The following is a 22,463-nucleotide window of genomic DNA, read 5'->3' as shown; positions in this document are numbered from 1 at the left end:
TTACTGTCTGACTACTTCCACCAAGTCAATTTTGTATCCAATGGTCTAACTCACCCTGGACCTCATGTAATCTAAGGGGTGTTTGACAGGGGAAATGGTGAGGGGATGTTACTTCCTGTGGGAGAATCAATATTCAGGAATTTAGTTTCAGAATGAAGAATGGTTACGCATACAAAATAACGACAAGAAATGAGTTCTTTCAAAGGGTTGTAAATCTTTGTTACCTGCACCTTTAAAAATTGTGGCGGCTGAACCATTGAACATGTTCAACATAAAGTAGATCAGGGTTTTTGAGATCCATAGTAAAGTAACTTTAAGCCCAAGATCAGAATGATGGAGCAGGCTCAAGGGACTATAATTTAACACACTTCATTTTAGTCTAGACCACAGCAGTGTGTGTAGTGAAGGTGCTCGCTCCAACAGTGCTGTTGAGTTAAAGTCCTGGGATTTAAACCAAGTTGTGCTGGTGTGACTGTCGTCACTGAGGAGAAGATGGCAGCGTGACACAGTGCATGCGGCCTCTCCGGTGAAATGATATCGTATTTGTTAAATAGGGGCCGTGCACAATCCTGATTTGATGGAGATGGACGTGAGAAGCACGGAGGAACATCTGGGGAAACTTCTGAAATGCCTGGTTCGCTGCCGCTGCTACTGTGTGATCGAGAATCTCCAGAGGGGAAGGCCCCAAATCCTCGGCTCTGCCTGTTGCTGGCGGCTGGAGCTGGGGTTGAAGCGCTCGGCAGAGATGGTGCTCGGTGTCGGAGGCTCGAAGTTTTCGGATGGACTGAGAGTCGGACTGTGGTCAGGTGCTTCCAGGTTGCTGCATCAGCAAGTTTGTGGCGCTGGAAGCTCATGGGAGGGAGAGTTTTCTTCCTTCTACCATCTGCGTGAGATGTTGGGACTTTCAAGAGACTTTGAGACATTTTTTACCGTGCCCATGGTCTGTTCTTCTATCAAAATACGGTATTGCTTGCACTGTTATAACTACATGTTATAATTATGTGGTTTTTGTCAGTTTTTCAGTCTTGGTCTGTCTTGCGTTTCTGTGATATCACACTGGAGGAACATTGTATCATTTCTTAATGCATGCATTACTAAATGACAATAAAAGAGGGCTGTGCGTCCTCATAATCTAATAACTAAAATAACTGGGCCCAGATGAAACACAGTCTTACAATTCAAACATATTTTTATTTCAGTTGTGCAGAAGAACAGTGTGGTTCATCACCCACACTGTTGTGAAGCCAGGACAGAAAACTGCTATTTTAATACAGAATTGGCTCATCAATTATTGATACTGATTATTTGGTAAATTGGACATGTTTGAGTTCCTTACTTGCAGCCACCCTGTACTGTGTACAGGGAAACTATGTTGATCTAGGTTAATTACAGTGTCATTCTCACATATCTGTCTGCAGTAAGCAAGGTTGGCTCCAGCTGTCTTACTTCAAATATCTCCCTTGTCTGGGTTTGATTACACACCCCCACAGTCATCCTCACCTGGATGTTGTCTTTAACCCTTGCCTTACTGCAAAGTCCACATAACTTTTAAGAAACATTTAGATAGGCACATGAATGTCTGGAAAATGGAAGGATATGGTCATTGTGCAGGCAATGGGGATTACTTAGGTTACCCATTTGATTAGTAATTTAATTGGATTGGCACAACATTACAGGCCAAGAGGCCTGTTCCTGTGCTCAACTGTTCTACGTGTGACTTGGAGAGAAACTTGCAGGTAACAGCATTTTCCATAGTTGCTTATCTTCTTGATCTTCAAAGTTGCTGGGGGCAGATGTTTGGGAAATGATGCTGAAATACACTTGGCAAAATTGCAGCCATGTATCATACAGGTAATACACATGGTAGCCACGATATGCAAGTGATAAAGCCGGGGGGGGGGGGTCAATACATAAGGTGATGGTTGTGGCTAAGTACAGCTCCAACACTATATACAAATTTGCTGATGACTCCACTGTTGTGGGCTGTATCAAAGGCGGTGATGAATCAGCATACAAGAGGAAGAATGAAAATTTGGCAGAGTGGTGTAATAACAACAACCTCTTACTCAATGTCAATAAAACCAAGGAACTGATAGTACCTTACAGGAGAGGGAAACCAGAGGTCCAAGAGCCAGTAATCATTGGAGGATCAGAGGTAGAGAGGGTCAGAAACTTTAAATTCCTGGGTGTCATGATCTGAAAGAACCTGTTCTGGACCCACCATATAAATATAATTGCAAAGAAAGCACGACAGTGCCTCTACTTCTTCAGGAGTCTGCAGAGGTTTGACATGTCATCAAAATCCTTGGCAAACTTCTATAGATATGTGGTGGAAAATGTGCTGACTGGCTGCATTACGGCCTGTTATGGGAATACTAATGCCTTTAAGCAGAAAATCCTGCAAAGGGAAGTGGATTCAGCCCAATACATCCCGAAATAGAAGGGTCCTTCTTGAGGCAGCACCTTTGGAAGATGTTCTCAGTGGTGGAAAGGCAAGAAGAGTTGGTTATTGCTTATAGTCCTTCATAATAATAATGTATTACCCCTAAGTACATTGCAGACAAGGAAATGCTTTGAAATGTAATCTCTGCTGTGATGATATAGGCAAGGAGACACAGCAAGCTTCAACAGACAACAATGTAGTAATGACCAGACATCCTGCTAATTGGGTTTTTCATTAGTTAATGTTTGTAATCTGGGTATCACAAGACATCGGAGCAGAATTAAGCCACTCGACCCATCAAGCCTGCTCCATCATGGTTGAATTAGGATCCCCCTCAACCCCATTCTCCTGCCTTCTCCTCGTAACCTTTAACTTCCTGACTAATCAAGAACTTACCAACCTCTGCTTTAAATGTACTTAGCCTCCACAGCCATCTGTGGCAATGAATTCCACAGATTAATTCCCCCGGCTCAATAAATTTCTCCTCACATCTGTACCTTCTGGTCTTAGACTCCCATGTTCACTGTCTAAGCCTTTCAATATTCAGTAAGTTTCAGAGGTTCCACTCCCTCCCTCATTCTTCTAAACTCCATTAAGTACAGGCCTAGTGCCATCAAATGCTCACAGGTTAACCCTTTCATTTCTGGAATCATTGTGAACCTCCTCTGCACCCTCTCCATTACCAACACATTTTTTTCTTAGATTAAGGGGCACAAAACTGTCCACAATACTCCAAGTACAGCCTGACCAACACCTTATTAAAGCCTCACCATTACATTCTTGTCCTATATCCTTGTCCCCTCGAAATGAATGCTAACATTGCATTTGCCTTCCTTACCAACATCTCAACCTGCAGGTTAACCTTTAGGAAATCCTGCTCAAGGACCCGCAAGTCACTCTGCACCTCCGATTTTTGAATCTTCTCCGTTTAGAAACACCGACATCTGCGAATTAGTCACTGGCAGCCAACCAGAGAAGGCTTCCTTTATTCTCACTCTTTACCTCCTGCCAGTCAGCCAATCTTCTATCCATGCTAGTACTTGTCCTGTAATAGCATGGACTCTTATCTGGTTAAGCAGTCTCATGTGCAGCATCTTCAAAGGCTATCTGAAAATCCAAGTACACAACCTCCACTGATTCTCCTTTGTCTATCCTACCTGCTATTTCCTCAAAGAATTCCAACAGATTTGTCAGGCAAAATTTCCCCTTAAGGAAACCATGTTGGCTTTGCCTTATTTTATCATGTGCTTCCACGTACCCCAAAACTTCATCTTTAATAATGGACTCCAACACCTTCCGAACCACTGGTCAGGCTAATTGGCTTATAATTTTCTTTCTTCTGCCTTCCTCCCTTCTTAAAGGGTGGAGTGACTTTTGCAATTTTCCAACACTCTGCAACCATCAAGTCTACCAAACCAGTGTTTATTACTTCCCCCTTATTGACTATGAGGAGATGGTGATAAACTGTCAGCTTAAACTACTGAAGTCCTTCTGGCGAACGTACTCACACAATGCTGTTGGAAGGGGATTCCAGGATTTAGAGCAAGTGGTAATTCACTTCCAAGTCGGGAGTGTAAGTGCATTGGGAGGGATTCTGCAAGTGAAGCTGTTCCCTTTTCCCACTTGTCCTTCTGAATTGTAGGTGGTGGAGGGAATAAGGTATTGATATTACGACATAATATTGTACAGCAATACTGTTCCACTCAACTTGGATAAATTCTTCCTTGTGAGGGCTGTAAGTTGCCATCACCTCTGAAGGTGCCCTGACAGTTTGATGTTCTGCATGTATAAATTCTCATTTGATTCAGTAAACAAAATTTCTCCTCATCTCCCTGTATTGCACCTTTTCAGTTGCTTTTATACTTTATTCTGCATTATTGTTTTACCTTGGTGGAATGACAGGCTGAATTGCGTGCGTCTACATGCTGCCAGGAGACTGGACCATCGATTGTTGGTCACTGTCGCTCAGGGTCTTGGACTGTGTTTTTTTTTGAGTGAATATGCTTCCTTTGTTCTCTATTTTGAATTATGTTTCTTGCCGTTTTGAATGTTTTGCACATTGGCCCCAGAGGAACACTGTCTCATTCAGCTGCATCTAGGTATGGTTAGAACGATAGTTAAACTTGATTTGATTTATTGTAGCTCAATGGACTGTAATGATTTGATCTGAATGAACAGAATGCAAGATAAGCTTTTCACTGTATCTTGGTACATGTGACAATAATAAACCAGTAGCAAATATTTTGACAATGATCTCCTAGTTCTAGAAGGGGTATATTTAAAGCAGAGGTTGATAGGTACTTGATTAGTGAGTGTCAAAGGTTACAGGGAGATGGCAGAGGATGTGATTCAGAGGGAGAATAATCAGCCACCATGGAAGACCGGAGCAGACCTGATGGATAAATTAGCCTAATTCTGCTCATATGTCTATGGTCTAACACAGCTCCCTGCAAACATCTCAAAGACTACAAAGATTTAACATGCTTTCCTAGAAAGATCAGATGATAGCTGCCAATCTTGTCTGGGACCAGTAAAATATTCAGCAGCCGTCTCCATCTTCAACATCCTTCACCTCTCTGTCCACCTGCTGAGATCATCCAGCAGCCCGTTTCCCAACTTCACTCTTTTTCCCTTCCCACTCACCCACTTAGCTCAACTACCGCATCATCTTTCATCCATCCTCAGTCCACTAATCACCCGGGGCTCCTATCTTACCACTCTTCCTCAATTTTCAGCTTCAACACAAGGTCTCCATCAGAAACTTCAACAATTCCTCCCTCCCTACAGACGCTGCTTGGCACACGAAGCTCCTCCAGCAGACTGTGCATTGCTCCGGACAACATTCATTGGATTTGCCGATGACAGATGTTATGGATCTGAAACCCAGGTGAGTGGTTGCAATATTCTGTTTGAACAATGTCAAAGGTGTCAGGTCAGTGCTGCTCTTTATCGGCTGCAGGAACCCAGGCTCAATTCTGATTCTGGGTGTTGTCTGTATATAGACTTTGCACCTTCTGCTTGTGACAGTGTCTCTTTTCCTGGAGCTCCTGTTTCTTTCCACATACCAAAGACTTGCAGGCTGGTAGAATCAGAATCAGGTTTATTATCACTGACATATGCTGTGAAATTTGATGTTTTGTGGCAGCAGTACACTCCAATACGTAAATTTTTACAATAAGAGATTAGTGCAAAAACAAAACTAAAATAGTGAGGTAGTATTCATGGACTGTTCAGCAATCTGATGGTGGATGGAAATAAGCTAAAACACAGTGTCTTCAGGCTCCTGTACGTCTCCTTGATGGTAGCAATGAGAAGAGGGCATGTCCTGGGTGATGGAAGTCCTTAATGATGGATACTGCCTTTTTGAGGCAACACCTTTCGATGGTGTCCTCAAGGCTAGGGAGGCTGGTGCCCATGATGGAACTGGCAGCGTATACAACCCTTTGCAGATTTTTCTGATCCTGTGCATTGTCCACTCTGTACCAGATAGTGATGCACCAGTTAATGGCTGCTAGAAACCCTCCCTGAAATTGCGAAGGAATTAAAGGGGCACTTGGTAGGTGTGTGGACAGAAAAGGCTATTGGATTACTGGAAAATAATAGGGAGCAGGGGTGGATCAAATGGCCTCCTTGTATAAATACACAAGCAACTGACCTCCAGTACTTTTGCCAGCCTGGACTTGTCATCCTGGGTCTTTCGCTTGGTATCCATTTCCTGTTCCAAGTGCTGCACCTTCTGTCCCAGCACATCTTTATCCAGCAGCGCACTCTCCTTTTCAGCGTTGCTCTCTTGCAACTCCTGTTTCAAATGGCCAATCTGGAGGGATAAATACAGCACCTTTCATTGTGCAATGTAATTAACAGCAAAAACTGAAACTGCATCAAAGCTTTACCTCACAAAAGGAAACTGGAAATAAGATTTACAAGGAGATAGCCCAGTCCATCACAGGTAAATCTTTCCCCAACAAGTGAGCACATTTATATGGAGTGCTGCCACAAGAAAGCAGCATTCAGTTTCAAAGAACCTCACCATCCAGGCCATGCTCTCTTCTCACTACTACCATCGGGCAGGAGGTTCAGGAGCTTTAGGTCCCACACCACCAAGTTAAGAACAGTTATTACCCTACCCTAGGCTTCTGAGCCATCATGAATAACTTCATTTGCCACAACTTTGAACTGATTACACAACCTGTACTCACTTTCAAGGACCCTACAACTTGTATGTTCTATTTTTTTGTTACTTGCACAACTTGTCTTCTTTGGAACATTAGCTGCCTGTCAGGCTTTATGCATAGTTTTTCAGAAATTCTATTGTATTTTTTTATTTTCCTTTATGAGAACTTAAAAGTTCTAAGTGACCAAAAAAAAACTGGTTAAAAAGGTAGTACCATACGAAATAATGGGGAAACTCAGGAAGGCAGGCAGCACCCATGGAGGGGAATAAACAGTTAATGTTTCGACAATGTAAATGACTATGTAATGCTAAAGAGGCAAGTTTTAAGGAGCACCTTAGTGGAGAAAAACGGGGGCAAAGAAGTTCTGAGAGGGGATTCCAAAGTTTACAATCTCAGTAGTTGAAGGCTTGGCTGACAACAGTGGAATGATCAAGAGGAGCAAAAGTTTGACATTTCTGTCAGCCCTTTGATTAAATAAGAGATTAGGGCACGGAGGGACCTGAAGACGGGATGGGAATATTCTAAAGTCATGACTGGGTGCGGGCCAGTGTTGATTGAACAGACCTTGTGAAAGCTGGGATTTGGATAGAGCTTATAGAGAATAGAAACAGACTGTCAGTCCAGTCTGAAGATCACAGATGTTTGATATCTTTGACAGATGAACTAGGCAAGGCATGGTCGCATAGCAGTTGGTGTAACGCTTTACAGCGCCACCGATCAAGGTTCAATTCCCGCCACTGCCTGTAAGGAGTTTGTACATTTTCCCAGTGAGTGCATGGGTTTGCTCCAGGTGCTCTGGTTTCCTCCCACATTGCAAAAATGTACACATTAGGGTTAGTGAGTTGTGGGCATTCTATGTTGGCGCCAGAAGCATAGCAACACTTGCAGGGCTGCCCCCAGCACATCCTCGGATTATGTTGGTCATTGAAACAAACAACTGTTTGTCTAGATGTACGTATGACAAATAAACCCAATCTTTATTCTCTCAAAATGTTAATTTTGTTTTACCCTCATTGCAGATATTGCCTAAGTTGTTGAATTTTTCCAGGTTTTACTGTATTTATTTCAGTGTCTTGTTTTTCTACATTATCACACCACCCATTTGTTTACCGTGAAACTCTTGGGATGTGTGCTGTGAACAAGATACAAGATAAATGTTATGCCATATGCTAACTCTGTTACCATCTAGTGGCAGAAACTGATCACTACTTCAAATATAATGGATCATTTCAGGCTACCAATTTCATCAAAAGTCCTTCCTGGGTTTTTATTTAGAGATACAGCATCACAACAGGACCTTTCAGCTCAATAAGACACTACATCCATATGACTAATTAACCTATGAACCACAGTCTTTGGAATGTGGAAGAAAACCAGAGCACCCAGAGGAAACCTACGCGGTCGTGAGGAGAATGTACAAGGAGTGGGAATTAAACCCTGATTGCTGGCGTTAAGAGTTACACTAACCACTATGCTACTGTGATTCCAAATCAGTTCCCTAGAATATGCTGAAAATCCCCACAAATGTATTCCTTGATTTCCAAATTCTCTTGGAATACTGTCATTTTTGGTACCCTGATGTAGTGTACAGACCAGAAACTTCAACTGTTTATCTTTCCACAGGTGCTGCCTAATCAGTTGAATGTTTCCAACATCAGCTATTTTGACAACAGATTTCTGGTAGCTACATTTGACTTTTGCTCCTAAGTTAGCATGACATTGTTAGATTCAGCCTTTCATGTTGTGCTAGGCTGCTTCACATATCAGAATAGCTGAACTACTAATGTGTTTTGCTGTGTAGGCTCTTCAGCAAGATAACAGTTCTACATAAGTTTTCAAAAACAAATCCTATCAGACTCTTTAAAATGATTATGCCTGGCTTTGAATGGACAGTATGTAAACAATGCTGGTCTTCAACCACATTGGTTGCTGACCACAAATTTTATTGAGATTCATTTGTATCCACATTCAGGGAATCCTCGGCACTAGTATGTCTTATAGGGAAACGGGCTCACGAGCAAAGATGGAAGGCGGCCTGCAGCCGAGAGCAAACCTGGCTTGTACTTATAAGGAAGGCAAGAGGTGGCTTTTACCTCATCTTGTAGTCTTTTGATGGTCATATTTGCCTTTTCCAGTTCCAGCGTCTTCTCCTTCCCTTGTCTCTGGTGCTCAAGTAACTCGCGACGTGACTTATCTCGATGCTCCTCCAACTGAGACTGCAGCTTAACGACTGAACTTCCCGACTGCTCAGAGATTACTTCTATCTACGATGGGAAAAATCAAAAGGATCACGAGTTATTGGAACAACCTGGCTACATCAGGGGAACAACTTCTGGTCAACCAAGAAAATCTCAAGAGAAAATTTAGTGGAATTCCTCTAAACTATTAAGATAAGGAAAAATGTGTTTCTAGTCACAGAAGGTCTGGGAAGCCTGAGGACTCAAGGTTTCTGGTAAGAAGATTCTGAAAAAGTAGAGGTATAAAGAGTTCAAAAGCAGAATGTATTTTGCCGCGCAAGTGATAAGAGTGTTTAAGACTTGAAATATTGTGTTCTGTTCTGGTCACCTCATTATATGAAAGCTGTGAAAGTTTTAGAAAGGGTGCAGAGATTTATTAGGATGCTGGCTGAATTAGAGAGGGTAAAACAAGTTAGGACATCTTTCTTTAGAGATAAGAGGATGAGAGGTAACTTGATAGAGGTGTACAAGATGATAAGAGGCATAGATTGAGTAGGTAGCGCAGGGTGGAGATAGTTAACACCAGAGAGCATAATTTTAAGGTGATTGAAGGAAAATATGGGCGTGGGATGTCACAAATAAATAGTTTTTTCTTGCACTTTCCTCCCCACAGAGAGCATTGGGTGTGTGAATCACCCTGCAATGGTGGTGGCAGAGGCAGATACATCAGGGTCATTTAAGAAACTCCAAGATAGGCATATGAATGATAGGAAAAAAAAAAATGAGGGATACTTAGGAGGAAAGGATTAGATTGATCTTGAAATAGGTTAAAAGTTTGACACAACATCGTGGGCTGAAGGATCTGTGTGCTGTGATGTTCTATGTTGCTGTCTCATTGGCCTTTAAAATGATTTGTGTGAAACTTGGGTGTAAGCATCCCTGCTTAGGGTAACTATCTACGTTAATCTTTTTGCTGTCATTCTCAATGCAAACGTGCAATTACCCAAAGGTTAACCAGTGGGATCAATGTAAGCGTTCGAGCAGAGGACAAAGCAAGAGTGCCTTTTTGCAGAATTTGTTCCCCTTTTCTTCTTTGTACCTCTTTCTGGAGCTTTTCGACCATTTTTTCCCGAAGCCTCTTCTGTTCTTCCAGTTCACTCTTTGCTTTCTTGAGCTGCTCCTTCTGCTTCAACTCATCTTGGAAACGCTCGTTCAACTCTTGGTAGTCTTGGGTCATTCTGCTCAGGTTCCGCTGTTTATTGCAAAGGCGGGGAAAAGAAAATGAAAAAAGGTAGCAGGACGCTTCTCCCTCATGCTAACAAAGCAAGCTGAGCAATGAATACTCGAATGTACAAAATCCAGTGAATAGAATATTCCGGCTGCAACTGAACCTTTTATTTGAAATCATGGTCTGGAAAAAAAATGGAATCCATTAGTGGGACAAAGGAACAGAATTTGGCCAAATTTCTTTAACCACCTGAGGAAGTAAAGACATTGCTGGGCTTTCTTGGCTGAAGCATCTACATAGTTGTACCTCCACAGGCAACTGGCTCTAGGAACTTGAAGCTCTCAACCTCAGCACCATTGAGGTAGACAGGAATATGTGGGCTGCCCCCATTCCTGAAGTCAATGACCAGCTCTTTTGGTTTAGATCATAAGACATAGGAGCAGAATTAGGATATTTGGCCCATCAAGTCTGCTCCTCCATTCCTTCATGGCTGATTTATTATCCCTCTCAACCCCATTCTGCTGCCTTCTCCCCATCCTTTGACACCCTGACTAATCAAGAACCCATCAACCTCAGCTTTAAATATACTCAATGGCTTGGCATCCACAGCCATCTGTGACAATGACTTCTACAGATTCACCACCCTCTGGCTAAATAAATTCCTTCTCATCTCTGTTCTAAAGGGATATCCTTCTATTCTGAGGCTGTGTCCTCTGGTCCTATCTCTCCCTCTATTGGAAACACCCACTCCACATCTACTACCACTGGAGTGTTACAAAATCCATTGCTACCAGATACCTGGAATGGTGCAGCAGCTTCAGTAGGGCATCTGTCAGTGTTGACTTTTTGCAATGCAACAGAAGTGGTGCCTGGGGACATGGTTTATGAGACTCACCATATCTCATCTACTATTAATTGCTAACAAAGTAGATCGGAGGTTCTCTGCTGTGAATGATATGCTAAAGGTTAACTAGTTATCTTCACTGCATGGTAGCACAACAATTAGTGCAACTCTTTACAGCACCAGCTGAGAGATCAGGATCAATTCCCACTGCTATTTATACGGAGTTGTTCATTCTCCCTGTGACCATGTAGATTTCCTCCCACATTCCAAAGATGTATGGTTTAGGGTTAATGACTTGTGGGCATGCTATGTTGGCGCTGGAAGCATAATGACACTTGCAGCCTGCCCAGCACAATCCTTGCTAATTTGATATATGCAAATGACACATTACACTGCATGTTTCGACGTACGCATGACAAAAAAAAAAGCCTATTTCTTTTAAACTCAGGTTAAAATATTCCAATAAATGTTTTGCATTCAGAAAAAAGCATTTACAAAAATTCTTTCCATGTTTCAATCTGGATGCCCAGCCAAGTATTATGATACGTAGTCATCGGAAAACAACTGTCTGCACGAGCTAACAGTAACGTCATGATGACCACATGAGCTTTTACAATCTCAGTTGAGGGATAAACCTTGGGCCCAGGATATTCAGGAACTCTTCCCTGGCTCTCCGTCAGAACAGTGCTGTGGATTATTTTACATCCACTTGAGGGAGACAAGGACATTGGATGAATGCCTCATCTGAGCAGCACCTCTGACAGTGCAGTGCTCCCTCAGTACTGTAATGCCAGTTGTTTTGTTCGGAATTTTAGGAAAATAGACCAGCAATGTGACATGCAGCCCAACTCCAAGTTGAACGTGCTTCTCAACGAGGCACAGTTAACAAAGCATTAGAGTATGTTATGGATTCAGAGACAGAATGCTATACCTGTGTTTCTTCCAGACGGTTTTCCAACACTCTCTTTGCCACAGCTGCTTCCTGTTCCTGGTCAGTGACTTCTCCCAGAGACTCTTCCATCTGCTTTCGCTCCACCTAAAACAGGCAGGGTACTAACTTTATTTGGATACTTATCAGTAGCAGCCATTCAAAACCTCTGAAGTCATCTGGTTATTCAAATAGATAATAGCCAAACTGAGTTAAGTCATTTGCCCACCTTAGAACATTGAATACTAAAGCACAGTACTTGTCCTTTGGCCCATATGCCAACCTTTTGACCTACTCTAAGATTTATCTCACACTTCCTCCTATGAAGTCCTCCATTTTTCTATCAGTCATCTGAGTCATTTAAATGCCCCTAATATATCTGCCTCTACCATTATGTTCTATGCACTTACCAAACTCAGTAAAGAACTTACCACTGACATCCCCTCTATATTTTCCTCCAAACACCTTAAAATTATGCCCCCACATATTAGTCATATGTAACCTCGTTTCTGGATCTCTTTGTATCCGTACCCAATAAAAACCAATCAACCTCCAGTTTAAAATCTCCATCCAAATCACAACCATAAAACCTTCATCTAGGGCCAAGCCATTCAAGGACGACACCAACATTTATAGAAATGATGTGATTGCACTGGAAAGGTTGCAGAGAAGACTTACATTAACATCGCCAAGAATGGAAAATTTTAGCCAACAGCTAAGTTTGGCTAGTTTTGTCAGCACAGAGGGAGACAAAAGGGACTCAACCAGGTTAATGGAGAACTTATTGAATTTTCAAAATTCTCATGGGGAAAAAAATCTACCTATCAAATCCCAGCATCCTACTTCATCCTTACCTCACCTGGTCTGACCTATCACCTGGCAGCTTGTACTCTTTCTTCTCCCCACTCCCCCCACACCTTCTTATTTTGTCTTCTTTCCCCTACCTTCCCAGCCTTGATAAAGAGTCTCAGTCCAAAACATCAACTGATGAGAGATGACATGATAGGGGTGTACAAGATGAAAAGAGGCATAGATTGAGTGGACAGCCAGATACTTTTTCCCAGGGGTGGAAATGATTAATGAGGGGGCTTAATTTTAAAGTGATTGTATAGGGGGAATTTTTCTAAAAAATAGGTTTGTTGAAAGATAAGCTAAAAAAAAATAAAAATAGAGCGTGGTGAGTGCATGGAACACACTGCCGGGGGTGGTGGTAGAGGCAGATGCATTAGGGACATTTAAGGAACTCTTAGACAGGTACATAGGTGATAGAAAGATGGAGGGCTACATAGGATTGATCTTAGAGTGGATTAAAAGATCAGCATAGCATTTGTAACGGTAACAAATCACGCAGCATCCACACGAACAGGGGGAATTGGGGACCCTATGCTTCAATCTCCTACGTTTGGTGGGGCTGGAGGGTGTCTTCCCTAGACTTACACAGCCGACGGAAACAGAGTGTTACACTGGTAAATTGGTGAAGCAAGTAGCATGAAGAATAGGGGAAAGCCTCACTGGCCAATACAATATTTCACAGGACAGACATATGGGAAAAGTAACTTTTTCATCTAGTGGTGAGCAAGTCAACATCCCGATTCTCTAAAGCTTTTCCACAGCTGTAAGGTACAGTCAATATCATCTTGGAAAAATTACCTTCTGCCTCTGTGCAACTCCAAAATATTGAGAATCTCAACACATTCAAGGTAAAATCAGCTCGCTTGACTGGTGAATAATCCACTACCTGAGATAGTTACCACCTCTGTACTGGCCCTCCATAGCAATAGCATAGCATCTACTGAATGCATTGAGGCAATTTGCCAAAGTCAATGTCTCTCAGTCCTACTAATTCCACCATATGGGGGACAAGTGCAGTAGGGCATGGAAACATACCACTTGCAGGTTCTCTTTCAAATCACACACTACCAGACATTAAACATGTTATCACTGTTAAAATCCAACTACTCCTAACCCAATAGCACAACATCCCCACCACAAGCACTGCAGTAGTTAAAGATGGTAACAACTAATCACATCTTCTTAGGGGTCAATAAAGGACAGAAAATAAGTCCCATGTTTACCACTGGTGTCAACATCAAACAATCAAGATCTCTTTGGGGTCTTTTGCTTTAGCTTGCATGGTGGTGGGGGAGTGCAGGGGTGTCAGTACTTCTGCAAGTGAGAGAGGGTCAATGTTTCTGCTGCTGCTTGTCGGGGGGGGGGGTAGAGTAGGTTTCAGGGTTCTGATGTTCCTATCATTCATTCTGTGGGGTTTCTTGTTTCGTGGATGTCTGTGAATAGTGAGAATTTCAGGTTGTACACTGTATACATACTCTGATATTAAATTGAACTATTTGAACCTATTAAATTAGAAAACCTTTTGCTGTTTAATTACCTCAAGCCTGGCTATTTTGTCTTTCAACCTTGATTCAGAGCACCGAAATTCTTCAAGCATGTCCTTGCATTCTCCCATTTGGAAGTCCATCTGAGAAATCTTCCTCTTCAGGTCCTCATTATCCTGCCTCAATTGTTTCAGAGTAGAATCGGCTGCTTTCTTCGCCTGTTCTGTAACTCCCTTTTCATTTACTAGGTTTATTTTCTCCTGCAAGATCAAAAGAAAACAAAATACTTTCAAACTTGGAAGTTTTGATTGTGAACAGCTGTTTCAGTGACTGGAATTGGATTGAATAGATACATTTTATGTAGAGATAGCAGGTCCTTCCAACCCAATGATACGTGCAGCCCAGCAACCCACCAATTTAACACTAACCTAATCACAGGAAAATTTACAAAACTAATTAACCTACTAACCGGTATGTCTTTGAATTGTGGGAGGAAACTGGAGCACCTGGAAAAAACCCTCTCATTCAAGGGGAAGTTGTACATACACCTTATAGACAGCATCAAATTTGAACTCCGACACCCCGAACTGTAATAACTTTGTGCTAAATGCTACGCTACCATGTTGCCCACTTACTGCGGACCTTCAACACCACTAGGCTCTGCCACAGTTCAGGGCAACAGTGAAACTGTTGGCTTTGATTTCTGATCTATTGAAAGGCAACAAGCGGGCAAAATTGGAGAGATCATCTCTCTTAATTAAAAGTGACTTTTTACAACTTTTTGTCAAAAATTGTAAAATGTAAAACTCAAGTTAAAGTTTATTGTCATCCAACTGCACATGCAAACAAAACAACGTTCTCACAATACCTTTATCACACACAGCACATAAAATGAAATATTATCACAAATTAGTTAACAAAATACAACTCAAAATGCTTGTGAAGTGCACAGCACAGGTAAACAGTAAAGAGTTCAGTAACAATGAACAGCTCACTATCCTAGTGATGAGACCTCTGTGGTGGCAACTGAGCTCTACTTATACCATTTTCCCTACCCCAGTGAAGCTATATTTTTTTACTTATTTAGAGAAACAGCACAGCATAGACCCTTCCAGCCCTTTGAGCAGCACCATCCAGCAATTCCCAACAACCATGATTTAACTCTAACCTAATTACAGGACAATTTACAATGACCAATTAACCTACCTGGTATGTTTTGGACTGTGGGAAGAGGAAATCGGAGCACCTGGAGAAAACACAGCATTCCAATGGAAGAGCGTACAGAGACTCCTTACAGAGGATGCCGGGATTGAACTCCAAACTTTAGATACCGAGCTCTGTAACAGCGTTTCGCTAACCACTATGCTACTTATTTAATGCTCCGCACTTACAGCTAATGCCAGAAGTTCAAATCTCACTATTGAGATTCTACAATGCCGGTGGTGATACTTTATCTCACCCCGCTGCATTCTGCTTCTTTCCCCTGCCACCCCTACACACACACACACACACTAACAAAATGACTTGCCTGTGAAGCTACAGGATAGGCTAACACAGGATTGAATATTTAGCCCATCATCCCAATCCCTGCTCTTTGAACTCATTAGTCCTATTCACTTATTTTATATTTCAATAGTTTTCACAGCAACCCCATTTTCCCACTCCTCTGCCATTTCTCCGCAGCCCTTATAATTTTGGTTTGACAAATATTTATTTTGTTTTAAGTTATTTTGCTCTGGGACCACATGACTGTGTGGCTATGCACAGCTCCAATGCCATATTTGATTTTGCTGACGACACCTCTGCCAGGGGCTGAATCAAAGGTGGTGACAAATCAGCGTATAGGAAGGGGATTAGAAACCTGGCTGAGTGGTGATACAACAATCACCCACTCAACATCAGCAAGAATCACAGAGATCAGATTCGATCCTGACTTCAGGAAGCTGGAATTTCACTTTCCTGCTCACCTAAACCTCCTACTTCTTACAACTTTAAATGTACTTTTGATATCTGTTCTGATACCCCTATCTGATTCCTCTCCAAGCAAAGTTAGGAAACCCCTAGGAACCACCTTATGTACAGATCCTCTTGCACCTAGCATTACTTTATGTACAATCAGTCTATGTACATTAGCTAATCTTGTGTATATACAGCCACACTCAAAAGTGTGTTTTATAGCATTGCTTTTACATTTATTGTGTTTCTTTCATGTTGCATCAGATCTGGAGTAACAATCATTTTGTTATCCTTTACACTCGTGTATTAAAGGAGGACAACAAACAATTCTGAATCCTGAAACATCCTTAGGTGTGTTGGTTGGTAATACAAATAACGCATTTCATTGTTTGTTTCCATGTACAGGTAATAAATAAATCTGAATCAAAAAGAGATGTTTCACAACCTTAAATAAAGTACCTTGAAAATTTAAGATGCACAGCCTGCATGCAGCAAGTGCTTTCACATGACTGAAGTCATGTTGACAGTAAAACCGATGGCACACCATGGGACCTTTAACATGTAGCAGGGCTAGCAGACAAAACTTTCCCAGTAAAGATATTCATTCTGAAGAAAAACTGGTCCGAGAATCAAATCTGCTAGACCACAGCTGAATGAGCACTGTTTGACTGGTTGTGATTTTTTTTTTTTTTTTTACTTGCAACTATTTTTTATTTGGAGATACAGCAGTAACAGGCCTTTCAGCCCAACGAGCCCGTACTGCCCAATGATGCCCATGTGACCAATTAACCTACTAACTGTAGGTCTTTGGAATGTGGGAGGAAACCGGAGCACCCGCAGAAAAGCCACGTAGTCACAGGGAGAATGTACAAACTCCTTACAGACAGCGGCGGGAATTGAACCCAGGGTACAGGCACTGTAATAATGTTATGCTCCACTGCAGAACTTAAGCATACTGGTTGCAAGTTAAGCTCACCTCTGCCATGAGATCGCAGTTCTTCTTAAGCATCTCCACTTCTCTGCGATGGTTTTGTTTTAACTCCTCCAGCACTTTGCTATGACTCGCCGCCTTTTCGTTATGTGCCTCCTTCAGTAAACTTAATTCCTTCTCTTTTTGTTGAATTAATGCCTCATGGTACTCACTGGAAGCAGCCTTCTCCTTTAGTTCCTTCTTTGCTTTATCCAGTTCCTAATGCAGAAGAGATATGATCATGTGTTACATCAGGCCACTGGAAAACTTGCAGTTATGGGGTATCTGCAGAAGTGACAATCTGAAAGCAATACTTTTATTTTTAAGTAACACACAAATGAGCTGGACGAATCATGCGAGCCCAGCAGGATTTATGAAAGGAAACAGTCAGCATTTTGGGAAGAGTCCTGAGAGGAGTCTTGACCCAAAACAGACTGTCCATTTTCCTCCAAAGATGCTGCAAAGATTCCACCAGCTCCTTCGTACATTGCTCCAGATTTATAGTATCAGCAGTAGCTTGCGTCTCCATACTTTTTTAAGTGCCTCCATCCCAGCAATGTCTACCGAGGTCTTCTTCACATGGTCCACCTCGCCTTGCAGTGTAGAGTAACGATCCCGCAAATCTCGAAGTTCTTCGTCATATTCTTCCTTCTCCATCTTCATCTGCAGCAGTCTGGGATTTGGAAACAGTAATAAACGATAAAGATTAGCTTTGTCACATATGCATCAAAACATAATGAAATGTGTCATTTTGTGTCAATGACCAACAGACTGAGGATTGTGCTGAGTAGCCTATAAGTGACACCGTGCTTCTGGCACCACAACTCACAAACCCTAACCCACGTCTTTGGAAAGTGGGAGGAAACCTACGCAATCGAGGGGAGAACATACAAAGTCCTTACAGGTAGAGGTGGGAATAGAATCTAAATCGATGATAGCTGGTGCTGTAAGGCAACTGTGCTAACCCCTATGCTTAATCACAAGAGTTAATTCCACCCATATACAGAGCTTGCACCTCAGCATCCCTGGCACCCTTGGGATTGAACACGTGATCTGAAGCGTGACATGTTTGACAGCAGACTCTCAGCATTTTACTGGAGGAGTGGAAACGTTGGAGGGTGCATCACAAATCCTTAAGTGGCACTGGATTTAATATATTCTCATTCAAGAGGAGAGTGCTGGACATATCAGTTCTCTCTTTGTAGACTGTAGCCCTGCAGGCAGCAGTACTGCTAGTACACAGTCAGGTACTTAGAACTGCAGTAAAGTCTACCATCACCGCCCTTTCTGACAGCAAGTTCATCTGGATGCAAAGGCAAAATGAGCTCAATTTTCATTTAAAGTTAATTTTAAGCCCATGACTTGGATCAAATCAAGTGTGAAATCTTCCCAATGCTAAACATACTCTTGCTTGCTGCTGCGCAACTCCTCCCGGTTTTTCTGGAACATCTCTTTCCAATGGCTACTCTCTTCCATGCTTTCCTGGAGCTGCGTTTGCAGGTTCCTCATTGTTGAGTTGATCTTCTGCCTCTCAGATTCCACATTCTGTTGATTCTTGTTTTTCGGGGGGGGGGTGGAGAAGAAGAGAAAAAAATTTTAATCATTTCCCTAGTTATACCTTATTTATTATATTATTCAATTTATTATTTATTTGAGAGTGTCCTGCCTGGCTGCATCATTGTGCGGTACAGAAGCTGCAAGGCATTGGACTGCAAGATCCTATAGAAGGTAGTAAAAACTGCCAAGAGGATCATCAGAGTCTCCCATCCCATTTATGACATTTACCAGGAGCGTTGTATATGATGAGTCTGAAGCATAACACCTGTCCCACAATCTCTATAACCCACTATCACCAAAAAAGAGGTACAGGAGCATCAGGACTAGGACTGCCAGACTGGATAACTGCTTCTTCTCTCAGATTGTGAGACTAATGAATACCTTTGCCACTATCATCACTAGGACAGCGAGCTATTTGCTGTTTACCCATGCAGCACATTTCACATGCATTTTGAATTGTATTTTAGTAACTAATTGGTGGTAATACTTCCTTTTACGTGCTGTGTGATAAATGATTTGTGGATGCACTGTGGCCCAGAGGAACGTTGTTTCATTTGGTTGTATATACAGTATGTACAGGTTGAGCTTTCACTAGAACTATTCATTGAGTTCTGATGCAATCTTTAATTCCCAGCACATACAAATTAATGCAAAGACTCGATAGCCATTGCCTTTTATGTCAGTTTCTAATGCTGTGCCCATTTTCCAAAAAAATATTTCCAGTTGGGTAACACACATAAAAGTTGCTGGTGAGAGGTACAGTCGACGTTTCGGGCCGAGACCCTTCATCAGGACTAACTGAAAAAAGAGCTAATAAGAGATTTGAAAGCGGGAGGGGTAGGGGGAGATCCAAAATCATTTCGGATCTCCCCCTCCCACTTTCAAATCTCTTACTAGTTCTTCTTTCAGTTAGTCCTGATGAAGGGTCTCGGCCCGAAATGTCGACTGTACCTCTTCTAATAGATGCTGCCTGGCCTGCTGCGTTCACCAGCAACTTTTATGTGTGTTGCTTGAAATTCCAGCATCTGCAGATTTCCTCGTGTTTGCGTTTCCAGTTGGGTGTCAGTCTGCATATCCCAACTTCCAAATGAGAAAATGGACAGGTACATCACATTTTTCAACTGATGGCCAGAGAATTTAAGATTTACATTGTCCATTTTGCCCATAGCCATGACATCACATCTCACCACTATATCATTCAAATCCATGAACAAATCCATCTATTCCTTCCATCGTCACATGCTTATAGTTTTCCATCAAGGGTTTTCACCTTGACTACCATCTCTGCGAGCAAAGTCCATATTCCCTATCACTCGGCAGAAGGAAGCTTCCCTTGAATTCCATGCGATTAAAGAGCGACTTTCTTACATTAATGATATTTTTGCACTGTACTTTAGAACATGAGACAGTAACAAACCAGTTTACCAATTTCACCTTCTTGAAACAAGACTTTGCCCAGTATTTAAATCTCAAAGGCTAACACTCCAGCAAAGTTCAGAGCGTGTGTAGTGCTGTCCAAAACGTGCGCTTGGAAGTGGAGGTTAAATTAAAGAGCATACTTACTTGTTTAAATGGATTTTTAGGATATCACGTCACTGCTCAAGTACAAGAACACCCCCCAAAGCCTTGGTTAACTAGGAGCTCAAATTACTCATGCACATCTCTGCAGCTGGTGAAAATCAACAGAAAATACCAAAAATACCAACACTTACATCTACAATAATGCAGAGTTGAATACTGAATTTTCCATTTTCCAATTTTTCCCACCCACACTCTGTATTTCTCTCCCACACACAGTTACCCCTCCACCCTTTCCCAGCCCTGTTACCCTATCTGGATCTATTTGCACAGTATTCCCTTCCCATTTGATTTTACCTAACACTGACTAACTTTTGTGAACCTATCTCCCCATCTGGTTTCACCCATCACCTACTATCCTCTACCCTCCTCCCCACCACCCGAGGCCCTCTGTTCGTTAGGGTTCATCATAGATGTTGCGTCACAGCTTTCTACGTGATACGCAAGCCAGGACAGTACAAAATGGAGAGCAAGCTGATACCCATGCAGCAGGCTCCCACTCCACGTAGCTGATGAATCCAAAGGAACAGCAGAGACAAAAGATTGTTACAGTTTGCCACCAGCAGCATCACAGGAGTTCCCAAGCAGCATTGAACTCAACATAGGACTGTCTTAGGGACCCCAACTCTGGAGTTTTCCTCTGGGTTTACTTGCGAATGCTTCCCCATGAATATAGCCACAAGGCAACAGAGGTCTGACATCAGTTTTCCTTCTCCTAAATGAGCTGCCAACCATGGCTGACAAGCCTCATTTGCCCAAAGCAACTGGTTTTAGGGTGCCAGTAACCCACCTTTGCCCCTTCTCTTGTCAGCAGAAACTATTCCGCTGGGCTTAGTAGCTAAGCTACACGTGAAGGCCAGTAGCTGGACTTGGTTGTCAAAGGCTATTGGAGACGCACGCCATTGAGAGCACTTAATAGATGGTGAGAGTTTATTCCTGCTAGCTCTGCCAGCTATAACAACCTAAAGGACACCTCCGCCCCCACTGTATTGGTATTTACTGGAAATCCTTCCTCTTCCCTCATATCTTGATGCAGGATCCCAACTGAAGCATTGACTTGCACCTTCTGCCTCCACAGACGCTGCTCGACTTACTGAGTTCTTTCAGTGTTCTGTTTTTTTTGTTCCAGCTTCTAGCAGCTGCAGTCTCTTGTGCCATTAGCCAGTGTGGAGTAATTAATTGAAAAAAAAGACAATGCTGGAAGTACAACATAAAAACAGAAAATGCTGGAAGCACTCAGCAGGTTAGGCAGCATCTGTAGAAAGAGAAACAGAGTCAAGGTTTAAGGTTAATGCTGCTTGACCACTGTAATTGCCTGAGTCACTTCATGGGGGCGAGGTGGGGGATGGGTATCAAGGACAGTCAGAATGCAAACAATTATGTAAATTGCAAGGAAAACAAGAGTGCACAAGGACCTTACAATTTTAGGTTGAATGCCTTTTCGGTGAATTGGTACCCGATTCTCTAGAAGCCACAGCATGTGTCAGCAGGGAACAGATTGAATGAAGTCATGCACAGCACTAACCTCTCAAGAACTAGATTGCTCAATAGAGCAATAAAACCGCTTTTCATTCTTTTCCCTCTCTGCAATCTGAGCGAATTAGGAGCCAGACGTTGGCACTGTTAGTCAGTACTTTGTTTTTTTCTATGCAACATGTGTGGTCCCCTGTCTATCTACTCTACTTTCCAGACAGTATTCATGTAACACAATCAAAGCACTGTTTGCCCATGAAGACAACTCCATTCACTAACAAATAAACTTCAGTCTGTGCTAAACTGTTCTGTTGGAAGACGTTTTTATTAACAAATAGGAGGCATTTGACCACGAACACACCACTGCTCACCCGAATCCATCTGTCTGTAACGTCTGAGTAGGATTTTATTCCCTGGAGTGCAAGTGCACGAGGGAAGATTTGACAGAAGCATCGAATATTATGAAGGGTATAGATAGGGGACAGAAATGGAAAAAAGCTGCAGAAAGTTGCAACCAGCTCCATCATGGGCACCAGCTTCCCCAGCAGAGGACATCTTCAAAAGTTGATGTCTCAAAAAGGTGGCATCCATCATGAAGGGCCCCATCACTCATTACCATCATTGATCAGAAAACACACACGTTTCAGGAACAGCCTCTTTCCCTCTGCCATCAGATTTCTGAATGGACAATGAACACATGTCCACTACCTCACTATTTTTTTTTCATCATTGCTCACTTTTTGCACTACTTAATCTTTATGTACATATTTTCTTATTTTAATTTGTGTTGTCTTAAAT

At 42.2% G+C, this 22,463-nt stretch overlaps 1 protein-coding gene across 4 annotated transcripts in view; it reads right to left on the bottom strand.

The window, feature by feature from the left end:
* LOC134342973 (cingulin-like) overlaps positions 1-22,463 on the bottom strand; it is a 133,102-nt gene that overhangs the window by 28,805 nt on the left and 81,834 nt on the right. For all 4 annotated transcript variants that reach the window (XM_063041723.1, XM_063041726.1, XM_063041724.1 and 1 more), the window contains 8 exons: positions 18,463-18,611; positions 17,589-17,730; positions 17,064-17,276; positions 14,185-14,391; positions 11,799-11,903; positions 9,895-10,047; positions 8,712-8,882; positions 6,099-6,260 (listed from right to left, as the gene is read on the bottom strand). In XM_063041723.1, the coding sequence (XP_062897793.1) occupies positions 6,099-6,260; positions 8,712-8,882; positions 9,895-10,047; positions 11,799-11,903; positions 14,185-14,391; positions 17,064-17,276; positions 17,589-17,730; positions 18,463-18,611 (1,302 nt within the window). The remainder of the gene's footprint in view (positions 1-6,098; positions 6,261-8,711; positions 8,883-9,894; positions 10,048-11,798; positions 11,904-14,184; positions 14,392-17,063; positions 17,277-17,588; positions 17,731-18,462; positions 18,612-22,463) is intronic.

The sequence above is a fragment of the Mobula hypostoma genome, chromosome 2 (assembly GCF_963921235.1).
Source record: "Mobula hypostoma chromosome 2, sMobHyp1.1, whole genome shotgun sequence".
Taxonomy (NCBI): Eukaryota; Metazoa; Chordata; class Chondrichthyes; order Myliobatiformes; family Myliobatidae; genus Mobula; species Mobula hypostoma.
The sequence above is the reverse complement of the archived record's forward strand: the minus strand, read 5'-3'. Positions and strand labels throughout refer to the sequence as shown.